We start from the raw sequence: 15,057 nt of genomic DNA, 5'->3' as shown, positions 1-15,057 counted from the left end.
GCCAGCTGATGCTATTTGTGGAGATCTTTTGACTTATTCAGCTCTACTTTTAATTATTGAACAGCACGAGAGCGAAGGAGCAGCTTTTCTTCTGGAGAGCTGCGGTTTAATACCGTGATGGCCCGAAGGAGGTTCAGAAGCGGTGTTTTTGCAAGGCTGGCGTGCTCTGAAAGCCTTTTCCAGGCCAACTGGCCACTCTAGAATCCTCTTTTCGTGGAACTTGGATTACGCAGTTTGTGGATTTCCCAAAACCCTGGGAGCAAAAGAAAACCCTGCCAGGGACTGTGGAGGATACAGGAATCTGATGTGGGATCCTTGGTGCTCTCTGAGTTTGGTTGTTTTCTTGCAGCCGTCTCATTACCAAACTAGGTAACGTCATCAGTGCTGACTATGGAAGATAAAGGAATCTGATATTTCTGTTCCTGCTAACACTGAAAAGGACAGTCTTTTGGGCCTCCTCTAGCTCAGGCAAGAGGCCGACAAGGACAGAAAAACCGAGTTTAGATTCTGCAGGAACCGTCCCATCAACTCTATTTCTACATTCCCACCACACTTAGAATTGCAAACTACTCAAACTGGTTTTCCAGATTTCCTTTAGCATGTTAGGAACCCAACCACTGGGTCTTGCTTCCCATCTAGCTAGGATTTCACCATCCAGATCTCACCCACCCCCATCCTGCTTCAACTTTGATCAAGATCCTTCCTTCTTGCTGCTTGTTCTGTCCCCGTCTCACACACGCACACAGACAGACAGCCGGGGGTTAAATAAACTGGCAGACAACCAAATTCTTTCGATAAGAGGATTGGCAGCAACCCAGTAGCTGCTTGTCAAGACTTTACTCATAAACAAAATACACACAGTTCAAGAATTGTCAAGTCCAGTCCGTAATTAAATCCAAGGCAGATAATGTTGTTTCCAAAGATGCAATGTGACTCAATAGTAGTTTTGTCCGTCACAGAGTCTGAATGGCCACCTCACACCCTTTTATACCCTGTGGGGTGTGGTCCAGTGACTCAGCTTAATCTCTGGCACGCCTCTTCTTCTGTTGCACGCGCTTATCTCTGCGACGCTGCCAAGGATCCAGACAAGACTCATCTCCCTCATTACTGTCCACCTGTGGCTGCGTGGACGTGCTTTGCCCCGGCCCTATCTCTTGACCTTCGGCGGACACCGAAGGCATTGCCAGAGAGGAGGGTCCTGGAGAGGGAGGCCTTGCCAACTCCTCTCCTTCATTCTCGGAGTCCTCTTCTGCCGATGACACAGGCTCAGGTATCGGAGCCACAACACTGCTCTTTGTAGGCAAGGAAAGCAAAAGGACTCCTATCGCAAGAGTGGCCAGCTGTCCAAATGGGGAACTGAGCTGATGTTTCTCATCCTTAATAACTTTTAAGATGGGTGGACTTCAATCCTCAGAATGCCCCAGCTAGTCCACCGGAAATTCTTGAACAGGTTGGCCACTTTTATTGGGAGAATTGGGATAGCCAAAAATCGTGTGCGTGGTGCAGTGGCATCTTTTCTGGCTAACACATTTTTATTAAAAAGGATTAGCTATGGCTCGTTTTATCACCTACATGAAATAGATTGACTAGCTCAGTGTTTCTCAACCTTGGTAACTTGAAGGCGTTTGGACTTCAACTCCCAGAATTCCCCAGCCAGCATAGCTGGCTGGGGAATTCTGGGAGTTGAAGTCCAAGACACTTTCAAGTTGCCAAAGTTGAGAAACACTGAATTAGATTGATGGCGGATGCAGCCAATTTTGGCCAAAATAAACCTTTCATCGGTCTTGCTCCACTCTATGCATCCGAGGAAATGAGCTGCAGCTTACAAAAGGCTTTACGCTTTTTAATCAAATAATATGTTGCAAATAGCTTTCCAAGACTCCTGGCTTTACCCCCCCCACCAGCTTCCCCAGAATTTGAGAACCCACGCTGCCTTGTTAAAGAGCGACAATCCAGCCGTCTTGCGGGAAACAATTAAAAAAGTCAGAAGAAAAGAAAAGCTTGCTGCAATTTAGCCTGCTGCAAAGCCGCCCACAAAAGCCAAAAAAATTAGAACGAAACTAAGGTGTTGGGGAATAAAATGCATTCTCCACCACCCCCCTGGTGTAATTGACAAACTAGTAATTATTTCTTTCTGATTGAAAGAAACTGAGATTCTATTCTCCGCTGTTTTGAAAGTCGGGCGCGGAGGAGGGGGGAGTTTGGAGGAGGGGGGGGTCGAAATTCCTCCAAGTCCCTGAAATGGCTTAATGATTTCTCTGCGGGTGGAAAGGGGCGTTATTGGCTTTCGCTGCTGATGCTGGGGAAGCCACTATGCTTACAGTGCGCTAGATGCTCCTGGATGGATGTGAAAGATCACGTCGGGAATGGAGGACCGGCCTTTGCAAAGCTGCGCGTGCAGCAAAGAGATGCTCTTGCCCTGGGAACGGTGTCCATGGCAACCCATCCAAGGAAACCCCTGCAAGAAACCCCGAAGAAAGAGAGATCAGAAAGCAGCTGGCATGCCAACGAGGTTGAGTCTGGGCACCGAGGAACGGTAATGACTGAAACTCAGCCCACATCCATAGCAAGCGGTGTGTGCGCGCACATCACGTGACCTGTTGTATTTGCTATAGTCGGGGGAAAAACACACAGGAGATCAATAGGAGGACACAGAGGAGGCTGGCAGATCAAAAGCCGATGGTGAAATAAAGCACGGAAAGCAAGAGCCTCCATCAGGCCAGCTCCCCGAAAGCATTTCCCCCCCCCATCTCCCCTCCCTTCTGCACGCACTCAAGGAAGAACGCAGCGTCTTTTGAAAAAGACACCGAGGAGGAATTGGAAACGGAGGAATGGAAAAGGGCCATTCTCTTTAATCTCCCCCAGCAAAGAAATCTAAGGACAAGATGAGGATGCGGCACCTTGGCATATAGGGAAAGGGAAAATAACATTGCTTAACGCACTGTAAGCCGCCCTGAGACTCCGGAGAAGGGCGGCATATAAATCAAATAAAAATAAATAAATAAATAAAAAATTGGGCTTTTCATAAAACAAGGGCCAAATCCATCTGCGGAGGTTTCTCCTGGAGGGTTTTTTTCCCTCCTCCTCCTTTCTACAGTTGCCATTGTCGCCTACCTCTGACCTACTATACTGACGTTGAAACAGGTTATTGGAATCACTTTAAAAGCTTGTTTTGCGCTTGAAATCATTCCAAAATGACCCAAAAGGGGGCATTTGGAATCCAAAATACCGCAAATGTGAAAACGTCCCGCATAAGCATAGCGTATGGGTGCAGGAGGGAAAGATCAAGATGCTTGGCTACTAATCTGTATGTAATTCTTGTAGTTTTAAAATTATAATAGTTTTTATATTTTTGTTTTGATGGCATCGTAAGCCGCCTAGAGTTCCTTTGGATAGCGAACATAATAAATAAAATCAAGAGTCCTCCCCCATGAAAAGTGCAGAGATAAATCACTTTTATGACATTTGACAGATTATAAATTTACCCCTTATTTTTTTGCATCCATCCAAAGGCCTAGAGAAAAGGGAGCGAGGGACTAAAAACTCAGGTAGAGAGAAGAATAGGAAATGCCCTTTGTGCATAGGCTCCTATTGAAGGATGTTATTTGGAAATTGTCTAAATCATTTTGAAAGAACGTTAACAGTCAAACTCAAAGACTGTAGCTAGGTTTATATACAGTAAAACACGTAAAAGCTTCTGTTTTTCCACTTCATCATAGAGAGCGGTTTATTGAAAGTACACGGTTTACTTGCCAGCATGTGCCTGGCATGGCCATGAGATTCTGGTGACACCCACCCACCCACAAAACCAGAGCCTGCTTCTATCAAAAGGCTCCACCCACAAATCACCAAACTTTGCTCAGTGGCACGACTGCCTGGTGAGACTTGAAAAACTGTTGGCTGCGAGACAAGATCTTATGATGCAGCCCTCATTTGGAAAGGTGGGTAGGGGGCTGTCTCCAAGGTAAAGGTAAAGGTTCCCCTCGCACATATGTGCTAGTCTTTCCTGACTCTAGGGGGCGGTGCTCATCTCTGTTTCAAAGCCGAAGAGCCAGCGCTGTCCGAAGACGTCTCCGTAGTCATGTGGCTGGCATGACTCAACGCCATAGGCGCACGGAATGCAGTTACCTTCCCACCAAAGGTGGTCCCTATTTTTCTACTTGCTTTCGAACTGCTAGGTTGGCAGACGCTGGGACAAGTCACGGGAGCTCACCCCGTTCCGCGGCACTAGGGATTCGAACCGCTGAACTGTCGACCTTTCGATCGACAAGCTCAGCGTCTTAGCCACTGAGCCACCACGTCCCTACGCTCCAAGTATGCTCCTTGGTCTCCAAGGGCCCAGCCCAAATGAAAGTCTCGGGTTTTTGGAAAAAAGGAGACGGCCTCAAGGAGACACTCTCCTTGGTCTCCAGACAGCCAAGCAACTTCTCCAACCTGCCTTTGCTAATAATTCTTTTCCCAAGCCTTTTTCTCCTGATATTCGGTTACGTTCATTGAAAGGCCAAACGTTACAAGAAGCGTCCTCCCTTTGGCGCAAGGCGAATTTGGGGCGGAGGCAGCTCAGTGGCGGATCGTTCCCCACAAGGGTCCTTTGCCACCAAGGCGGGAGGACGACCTGCCCTCACTTCGCCTGCTTCTGCTTCTGCTGCCGTCGTGCCCGTTTTATCAGCTTGTGCTGAAGCTGCTTCTGCTGTCTCTCCTGCAGGGTCTGTTGGACTTGGCTCTGGAACTTGAGCTTCTGCTTCTTAATCTTGGCCAGCTCGGCTTTCCGTTGCATCTCCAGATCAGGGTCCTGTGGGGATCAGGGAAAGAAGAGATTCCAAGATGCCCAGAAGGAGACCTCATAGGCAAGAGCCCCCCCAAAAAACTGCTCCCCCTTCTCAAGACCTCCAATCCCAGCTGTTTACTGTAAGCATTTACCATTTCTTCTCCCCAAAACTGTCTGCTCCCCAACCATCATGGAACTTCATGGAAAGGTGGATTTCGCAGCCGCTACTGTGTTAAAACTGACTTTAGAGTTACCGTATTTTTCGGAGTATAAGACGCACCTACCTTTTTTGGTAAGGAAAAGAAGAAAAATCAATCTGCCTCTGAGCAGTTTTGCCTCGTTGCAGCAAACAGCCAACATCCTGCTTTACTTTCATTTTTGTTTTCAGCATAGCTTGATTAGCACAAGGGAAAAAAAAAAAATCTGTTCCCAGCAATTTACCTCCTTGCAGCAAGCAGCAGAGGCCCTGCGCAAAACAGCTGAGAGCAAATCAGCTGAGAGTCGGGAGGCCGATCCAATCAACTTATGCTAATTAGGCTGTGCTGAAGCTGAAAGGAGCCGTTTCTTCTTGCTGCTTGCTGCAAGGAGATAACTGCTGGGAGGCAGAGGCCAAAGGGTGGGGGCCAGTGGGTGGGTGGGGCTACATTCGGTGTATAAGACGCACCTAAAATTTTCAAACCCCCCCCCTTTTAGGGGGGAAAAAGGTGCCTCTTATACTCCGAAAAATACGGTAAGTGAAATCCACCTCTGGTGTAAACCCACATGTGATGCTTGGCAAACAATGGTCTCTCAGCCTGTGTCATGGCGAACCAGTGTGCTTATTCTGAAGCCATGGTTTAGCACACTGAGCAAACCCAGCCATGCAGTCATTGCGGGATCTGGAGAAACCAGAGATGGAAACTCACAGCAAACCATAGTGACCTGCAAGCTTGCCTGCTTGCTTTATAGTAATTGTGCTTTTTTTTTTTTTTGGGGGGGGGGGGTCAAAGCAAACCAAGGATGAAAAAAACAAACAAAACCACAATCAAAAAAAGGAAAAGCGTAAGGTCTTTGGTGCTCTCTGAGCTTGGTGTTTTTCTTGCAGACGTTTCATTACCCAACAAGGTAACATCATCGGTGCTAGAAGGGAGGGAGCGGTTGGCCTCTGTTTATGTATCAGTGGCCTGCCCTGTTAATAAGTTCTTGGTAGTGTGTTCTAGCGTAGGGGTCTCCAACCTGGGCAACTTTACGACTTGCGGACTTCAACTCCCAGAATTCCTCAGCCAGCGCATGTTGCGCTGGCTGAGGAATTCTGGGAGTTGAAGTCCGCAAGTCGTAAAGTTGCCCAGGTTGGAGACCCCTGTTTCTATTGGTTGCTCCTGATCTGCAAGCCTCCACTGATGGGAGGGTCAGGCCTGGGGTGATTCCCGCTTAGCCGCTGCCTGTCCTGGCAGCAAGAGAATTGTTCCACCTTGTCACTGCGTTATTTTATTTGCTAGTCAACACGAGTATCTGCGTAAGAAGATGTGCCTTATTTGATGATGTACTGATATTCGCTCAACTGGCAAAAGAAGGGGAATGTCACTGCATTATTTTATTTGCCAGCTGAACTCATCATTTCTGGACTATCAGACTTTCCGTACCTTGCCAAGAATTGTTATCAAAAGTTACTACGCATGTCTGCATTCCTTCACTTGCTTCACACACTCTTTCCTTTGTTCTCTTGCCAGCAAGGTCCGGCTGAGAAATAGCCGGCAAGAATTATTTCAAAAATGTAGCAATTACTTTTCTTAGTTAGTGAGGTGTTTTATTTTCTTTATAACAAATAAATGAGTTTTATTAGAAACTTTTCTTCGCGTTTCTTTTTCAGAATATTGCAACAAAGAATAAGCCTCGATCCATCCTCTAAACCAGGGTGATTTTTCCCAGAGCCAAACATGGGCTTAATCAACGCCCTGACACACCTTACCTTTCCTTCCAGGATCATCTGCTTCCGCTTGTTTATTTCCTTCTTCTCATCAAAATCGGTTGCCTCCAGTCTCTGAGTTTAAAAAAAAGAAAAAAAAAAAACACACACAACATTGTGGGATTACTTGATTGATATGTTTTGATAGAGGACCGGGAAAAGGAAGTGGATTGGAACTGAGCCTATCAGCCTCCAAATCCCTCACTTGTCCAGAAAAATCATTTGGGGCCCTGGGAACCAAATCCCTCCCTCCCTTCCTCCCTCCACTTACGATCTCACATTCCCGCCGGACCACGTTCACTTGAGTGAGAATTTTCAGCACAGTTTGCTCCTCCACCGAAAACTCCTGAAGTTTCATTTCTAAAGAGGGGAGGTAAGCCAGATGTCGTTATGGTTAAAAAAACAAAACACAAAGCATAATCTTTTCATCACTTGTACGTGAGCATCTCTGCCATTTCATGCTAGGCAGGTAGTCCTCGACTTACAACACTTTGTTTAACGACCGTTCGAAGTTATAATGGCACTGAAAAACGACCGTTTTTCACACTTATGACCGTTGCAGCATCCCCATGGTCACGTGATCAAAATTCAGACGCTTGGCAACTGACTCATATTTATGACGGACGCAGTGTCCCGGGGGGGGTGTCACGTGATCCCCTTTTGCGACGGTCTGACAAGCAAAAGTCGACGGGGAAGCCAGATTCACTTAACAATTGTGTTACTATCTTAACAGCTGTAGTGATTCACTTTACAACGGTGCCAAGAAAGGTTGTAAAATGGGGCCAAACTCACTTATCCAACGTCTCACTTAGCAACAGAAATGTTGGGCTCCGTTGTGGTCGTACGTTTGAGGACTACCTGTAGAAAAGAACCCCACTGCCTGTCTCCAGTGGAGAGAAGGACTTGGGCTTCAATGGCTGGGGACTTCCATTCATCCATTTATTTGTTAAATTTATTTGCCGCCTATCTCCCCGTAGGGCTGCTCTAGGTGGCTTCCAATAATAAAAAGGAAGAAAAATGAAAGGCGTGTAAACAGAAGTAAAATAAGAGAACAATGAAATAATCAATGGCAAAAGAATACAATGAGAACAAATACATCAATATGACTGTTGTGGTCCGCCAGCAGGCTGCAGAGCTGGCAGCAGAGTCGGACAGTGAGGAGGCTGGGGAGGACCATGGGCCAGTCCTGGAGGCTGGGGAAGGCCCGGACGAGAGCTCTGTGTTGGAGGCAGAGATGGGGCCAGGGCCATCTGGGAGCGATGCACGGACTCCGGAGCCCCAAAAGGCGGACAGCAGAGAGGCAGAGGAACAGGAGGAGCCTGTTCCTAGTGCACGCATGCGCAGAGCTGCCAGAAGGAAAGAGTAGCTAAAGCAAAAGGGACGACTTGGGAGTAAGGCCAGGAGATGACTGGCCACTCCCATAAGGCTTAAAAGAGCAGCAACGAGCCGTTGGGTTCTTTGTAGAAAAGCAACGTTGATTCCCGTGCTTCTTGTCAGCGTCTCTCGAATTTTGTGGGGGTTTTGCCAAGAAAAGCCTTTGGCAGGTTGCCAAAGATATCAAAGGTTGGTGATGAGGCCGTAGGACTGGTTATGAAGAATCTGTTTTGGACTAAGCTGAGAACGAATTAATTCTCAGCGGTTTTAATAAAATACAGTAAGTCTGTTCAGGACTGAATTGTGTTTGGTAATCACTACGTGGGCCTCGGTCACAACAGTGACAACCAAAAACATGAACAGGTAGAGAGCAGAGATACTGGGCTAAGGCAGGGCTTATTTCAGGGGTGAAATGCTCCCGGTTCGGACCGGATCGCCTGATCCAGTAGCAATGGAGGCGGGTGGTTCAGAGAACCGGTAGCAAAAATCCCTGCCCCCACCCCATGCCCAGCTGAGCCGTGCAATCATCAGAGGCTTTTTTTAAAAAAAATTTAAAAGCATTTTTTCTACAACCTCTTCGGCCAAAAAAAATGCTTTTAAAAATAAATAAAAAAAGCCTCTGATGATCGCGCGGCTCAGCTGGGATCCTCAAAGGCTTTTAAAAGCCTCTGATGATCCAAGCTAAGTTGCCTGATCGGCTGAGGCTTTTTTTCTTTTAAATGCCTCTGACGATCCAAGCTGAGTTGCCTGATCGACAGAGGCTTTTAAAAGAAAAAAAACCTCTGCTGGGATCGTCAGAGCCTTTTGAAAGCATTTTTTAACAACCTCTTCGCCCACCCAGTCACATTACCGCCCCCCACCAAGCCACGCCCACAGAACCGTAGTAGTAACAAATTTTAGATTTCACCACTGGCTTATTTAGCTGTGCACAGATCCACACGATCGTGATAAACCATGATTTGTAAACAACAGTCGGGTTTACCCATGAGCTGACCATAACTTGTTGCATTTGGGCTTTACGTATTGATTTGTATTTATATTAGAAATTGCCCACCTCTGTCGTAGAGTGACTCTGGGCAGTGTACAAGCAGAGGTAAAACATATAAAAGCTATATGTAAATATTATAATAGAAGGCAATCAAAACCAAGAATGAAATAAAAAATATTGTTTTAACCCAGTGATAAGAATAAACATCTTCCTCTAAACCTCCAGCTTTATACTTTTTTGTAGCTGTTGTTGTTGCATACAAATCTTTGGCTGGATGGAGGAGAGAACCTGGGGGGGTGGGGGGGGGGGTCCAACCTCGGCAATTTTAAAGACCTGTGGACTTCAACTCCCAGAATTCCACAGCCAGCTATGCTGCCAACTACGCGAGAGGGGAAACTAGTATCTTAACATATTTTTCCAGGCTCCCCACCCACCCCAAAAGTTTCCGACGTTTTGCAACTTACTGATCTGTTCTTCAATCGCATGGACGAGATGGATGTCGTATTGGGTCACCAGCGTGATGGCAATTCCGTGCCGACCTGTAAAGGGTGGCCATGAGAGAAACCTAAGCGGTGGGCACAGATGGCTCTTCCCCCTTTTCCCTTAAGAAAGCCGGTTCTAGACAGGACAGCTAGTCCTCAACTTATGACCACAATCGAGCCCAACATTTCTGATGCCAAGCGAGGCAGTTGAGTTTTGCCCCATTTTACCACCTTTCTTGCCACAGTCGTTAAGTGAACCATACAACCATATGGTTCACTTAACGATTCACTTAATCATTGCAGTTGCTGGTAATATGGTTGTTAAGTGAATCCGGCTTTGCCGTTGACTTGGCTTGTCAGAAGGTCGCAAAAGGTGGGGGCGTCGCAACCACCATAAATATGAGCCAGTTTTGTCAAGCGTCTGAAATTTTGATCAGGTGACTTATTGGGATACTGCAATGGTCATAAGTGTGAAAAATGGTCATAAATCTTTTTTCCCCTGTCACTAAACAAACTGTTGTAAGTTGGGGACTACTGTAGTACAGTGGTCTCCAACCTTGGCAACTTTAAGACTTGTGGACTTCAAATCCCAGAATTCCTCAGCCAGCAAAGCCAGAAACTACCCTTTTTCAAAGTTATGACGGCCGCAACCACCCTGCCCCCTGGTCACGTGACTACATTTGGGTGCTTGGCAACCGGCTCACATTTATGGCTATTTTGCAGCATCCTACAATCACACGACTGTGATTTTTGACTTTTTTTCCCTTCATTTTTGTTGCCTGCAAAAAAATACCCATTGTTGAAAATAGATCGGTTTAATAACAACCACGGTGTTTGCTTAACAACTGATGCAAAAAGGTTATGGGCGCGATCAGGTGGTGATCTGCTTAACAACCTCGACTTGCAATGATCATTCTAGGTTCAAATATGGTCGTAAGTTGAGGACTACCGATAAATAATCTTGAAGTGATGCGTGCAAAGATAAAAAGCATGTCGGCACATTGAAAAATTCCAATGAGAAGAAAATTCCAGCAGAACCTACAGAATAAACCAGGGGTCTCAACCCTTGGCAACTTTAAGCCTGGTGGACTTCAATTCCCAGAATTCCCCAGCCAGCTTTGCTCTGCGCCCCGGGCAGGCGCGCCTACCAACTCGAGCGCTCTCCAGCCTCGCCTTTTGGGGGTAGCAAAGTCAGCCAGGGCCGATGGGTCCGCCAAGGGGGCATCTCCTTGGAGGGCTTGGCCCTTGTGCAGTTTTTTTTTTTTTTTTTTGCAGCTTTGGGGGTTGGACTAGATGACCTACAAGGTCCCTTCCAACTCTGTTAATCTGTATCTGCTTGTCTGTTTGGAGCAGGGAGCTTTGCTGGCTGGGGAATTCTGGGAGTTGAAGTCCGCCAACGCTTAATGTTGCCAGGGCTGGAGACCGCTGGAATAAACAGCATTTTTTCCCGGGCAAGGATGCTCCAGTGCCCTAGAAGGTGGGGAATCCCAGAGGGAGGCCTCTTTCTAAAGGCCAGTTCAAATGTCAATCAAAGCAGGCTCTGAAGTCACAAAGTGCACAAACCCCTTAAGAATTCCTGTTGCTTCCAAAGAGAAGGAATCAGTCTGAAAGGACAATGGATTCGAAGCAACAAAGAGAATTCCTCCTTACCAGCTCGGGCTGTTCGGCCCACCCTGTGGATGTAGATTTTGGGAAGTCCAGGCGTGTTGTGATTGATGACGACTTGGACGGTGGGAATGTCGAGCCCCCTAAATCCAAAAGAAATGGAACACAAGAAAAGATGGTTAAGCTTGGCAATCTACCTAATCTGGGACACATCCCCTTCTTCTGCACCTATTTTAGCTCCAGACTGGCTTCGCTCACCTGGCAGCTACATCGGTAGCTATTAAGATCTTAAAGACACTTGATTTGAATTTTGCCAGCGCTGCAAAACGTTGTTTCTGAGCACCCCAAAAAAGGAGAGAAGGAAAAAGACCATCATCAGAGCAGGAAATTGCATTTTTTTTAATCAAGCTTGCTTTCTCTAACAATCGCCACTTGCTGGGGGTTCGGATGAGAAGAGAGGATTTTGCAGGCCTGGGAACTCAACCTGGAACTCCCTACATGTGACGTTGCTTTATTCACTGAGCGATGGGACACTCCCTACTGTTGTGGCCTGCCGGCAGAGAGCAGAGCTAGCAGCAGAGTCAGACAGTGAGGAGGTTGGGGAGGAACATGGGCCAGTCCTGGGGCCTGGGGAAAGCTCGGACGAGGGCTCTGCATTGGAGGCAGAGAGGGAGATAGACAGCAGTGAGGCAGAGGAATAGCTGGAGCCCGTTCCCAATGTGTGCATGCGCAAAGCTGCCAGAAGACAAGAACAACTAAGAAAACAGGGTCGACTTGGGAGTAAAGCCACATCTTGGAGGTGATTGGCCCCTCCCATAGGAAACAAAAGAGGAGCAAATGGGGAGGGGGCTTTTGCAGGAAACAATTCCTTCGTTTGGTAGTTTCAAGAGTGGGAAGTTCTGTTCGTGACTCTAAGACACTGCGCCAAGTTTTGCCTTGCACTGCGTTTGGAAACAAGTTACGTGGCAGCTTGCCAAACGAGATAAGGTGTGTTGATAAATATTCCTTTGGAAAACTGTTTGGACAAACCTCGCTGACTGTGAATCCGGGGTGAAATCTAAAATTTGTTACTACTGGTTCTGTGGGCGTGGCTTGGTGGTGGTGGGTAATGTGACTGGGTGGGCATGGCCAACTTTTTTTTTTTTACTTTTAAAAGCATTTTTTTCTACAACCTTAAGAAGTTGCAGAAAAAAATGCTTTTAGAAGCCTCTGACGATCAGGCAACTCAGCTGGGATTGCCAGAGGCTTTTAAAGGCTTTTTTTCCCTATAACCTCTTCGGCCGAAGAGGTTGTAGAAAAAATGCTTTTAAAAGCCTTTGATGATCCCAGTTGAGCTGCATGATCATCAGAGGCTTTTTTTTTACTTTTAAAAGCATTTTTTCGGCCAAAGAGGTTGTAGAAAAAATGCTTTTAAAAGTAAAAAAACAGCCTCTGATGATCGCGTGGCTCAGCTGGGCATGGGGGGGGGAGCGCAGGCATTTTTGCTAATGGTTCTCCGAACCACCCGCCACCATTGCTACCGGATCAGGCGATCCGGTCCAAACCGGGAGCATTTCACCCCTGCTGTGAATGAACGTAGTTCACAGTCGTGTAATTAAAAGAGGTTTTGCCGGGACCAATTCCTGCTTCCTGCTTTTTAAGGGAGCCTACAGCAGAACAGGATCTGCTTTACTTGGGATACTGGGAACTCAACCTGGAATTCCCTACAGGTGAAGTTGCTTTATTCACTGAGCGATGGGACACTCCTTCTCTCTGTGCAGAAGCACAATTGGAGATGCAGCTCAGAAGGTTCCTTGGGATGGATGGAAAAAGAGAGGAAGGTCCATGGGCCTTCTTATGCCCCATGGAGGCTTGGAGCTGGCATCCGTGGAAAAGATGCTGAACCCAAACTACGTGGCAGGGAGTCAAATATGGCAGAAGACGGCTTGAGGAATTGGCCTTGAGCGCCGATCTTCCATCCTCTGGGCAGCCGTTGGAGGCCATCATTGACTTACCTGTTTCATCATTGAGTGGAGAGCCACGGATGGGAAATTGAACTTCCTGAGCATCATGTTGAGAATTTGACAGGTCCTAAAAAGGTCGAGCAAGATGGGTGGCATGTAAATTTAATAAATAATAAAATAATAAAACCAGTCTTTTGCTACTCTAGTAGCTAGTGCAGGAGCTACAACTCTGCATCTGCTCAGAAACATCAGTGCCCTGCCCATGTGTCAATCAAAAAGATGCGCCAGCTCCTGATTACGTCACAAGGCAAGTTTGACTGCTTGGTCAATGCAATTCTCTGATGCCACCAATGATTAAACTTGATAGATAAGGATCTCTTTGCTAACATTCCTTGAAAGACTGACCTTGCACTCTGAGATGGGAACAAAGATTCACCTTTCCTCTATTCTAGACTTAAGGAGAAAGACTAGCTCACAATGAAATCGTTGCAAATGAGGCAGGGAGCTTTTGGGCCCGTATCAAACGGAAATTCTCACTTGCACACATATAGTTCAGGCTCTAATTTTCCTACTTCAGGCTACATTAAGCAACAACTCAGCTCTCTGGAGAAAATTCTAAGGCTGGGAAAGTTGGATGGAAAGAGAAAAAGACAACCAGCAGAGCAAGGGAGATGGACCTAGTTATACGGTAGCAATTGGATTACCAGATAGAAGAGATTAGGTCTATCTGATAATCATCCAGGAGAAAACTATTATCAATGTGATCACTAGGAACTATAAAAACTAGAGGGAACATCATTCATCCATCCGTCTCAGTTGAGTTCTTATAGTCCACTCTTATCACATTAGACACAGAAAGGCTTTTTTTCAGTACTTTCTATAGCAAAATCTGATTACCTAATCATTCCAGAAAGTGCTGAAGGAAAAGGTATGTCTAGGAGAAGTCCCATCCTACTCAGGGCATACGGGATAGAATAGAATAGAATAGAATAGAATAGAATAGAATAGAATAGAATAGAATAGAATAGAATAGAATAGAATAGAATAGAATAGAATAGAATAGAATAGAATAGGAATCAGAGTTGGAAGGGACCTTGGAGGTCTTCTAGTCCAACCCCCTGCTTAGGCAGGAGACCTTACACCACTTCAGACAAATGGCTATCCAACATCTTCTTAAAAACTTCCAATGTTGGAGCATTCATAACTTCTGGAGGCAAGTTGTTCCACTGATTAACTGTTCTATCAGGAAATTTCTCCTTAGTTCTAGGTTGCTCCTCTCCTTGATTAGTTTCCACCCATTGCTTCTTGTCCTGCCCTCAGGTACTTTGGGGAATAGCTTGACTCCCTCTTCTTTGTGGCAACCCCTGGGATATTTAAAGTACTAAAGGTAAGAAAAGAGAAAACTGCACTTTCTCCTGACTACAATCTCTTACACTAGGTAAACTAAGTCCACCCCAACTGCCTTCTCCTCAATCTGATTTAAAGTAGGGAAGAAAACAGATTTTTTTTTAAAAAAAAAAATCAACCTCAAAAACTTTAATTTGAATTGATGGGCAAGTTTTGGCCTGACTGGCACATTGCTATTCAGCATCCTTACATTAAGACTGAAATATCAGCTCTGGACCAAAAGAAGGGACAGAAGAGAAAGGAGAGAAAGCAGAAATGATGGGAGGCAAAGATGCTCTGGACAAACTCACTTGCAAGTGTTGGTGAAGATGATGATGGACCAGTCCTCATGTTCATCTTGGAACGTTTGCACAAGGTGGACCAAGTAAGCGTCTTTGACCTTTTCGGGCACCAGAAGATAACGCTGATCGAGCTGTTCCACTGTTCGTACCCTGGTGGGATTTGGGAGATGGAGAGAAGGAAGAAGAGATCTTAGTGGAGTTAAGGTACAATCAGAAGACCTTCAAGGGAGGACAAGTCAAGAAATAGAGACCAGAAGAATGACT

General features: G+C 46.2%; 1 protein-coding gene across 1 annotated transcript in view; it reads right to left on the bottom strand.

The window, feature by feature from the left end:
• Positions 1–3,700: 3,700 nt before the first annotated feature.
• The window catches only part of DDX49 (DEAD-box helicase 49), a 28,513-nt gene continuing 17,156 nt past the window's right edge, over positions 3,701–15,057 (bottom strand). Inside the window, exons 6-13 of the mRNA XM_034422605.3 lie at positions 14,803–14,943; positions 13,157–13,232; positions 11,421–11,497; positions 11,208–11,305; positions 9,540–9,614; positions 6,985–7,073; positions 6,717–6,788; positions 3,701–4,792 (exon numbers count right to left, since the gene is read on the bottom strand). Of these exons, the coding sequence (XP_034278496.1) occupies positions 4,622–4,792; positions 6,717–6,788; positions 6,985–7,073; positions 9,540–9,614; positions 11,208–11,305; positions 11,421–11,497; positions 13,157–13,232; positions 14,803–14,943 (799 nt within the window). The 3' untranslated portion in view covers positions 3,701–4,621. The remainder of the gene's footprint in view (positions 4,793–6,716; positions 6,789–6,984; positions 7,074–9,539; positions 9,615–11,207; positions 11,306–11,420; positions 11,498–13,156; positions 13,233–14,802; positions 14,944–15,057) is intronic.

This window comes from Pantherophis guttatus, chromosome 1, assembly GCF_059756535.1.
Source record: "Pantherophis guttatus breed Tessera chromosome 1, ASM5975653v1, whole genome shotgun sequence".
NCBI lineage: Eukaryota > Metazoa > Chordata > Lepidosauria > Squamata > Colubridae > Pantherophis > Pantherophis guttatus.
Note: the sequence above shows the minus strand (reverse complement) of the source record. Positions and strands in the feature narration are given on the sequence as shown.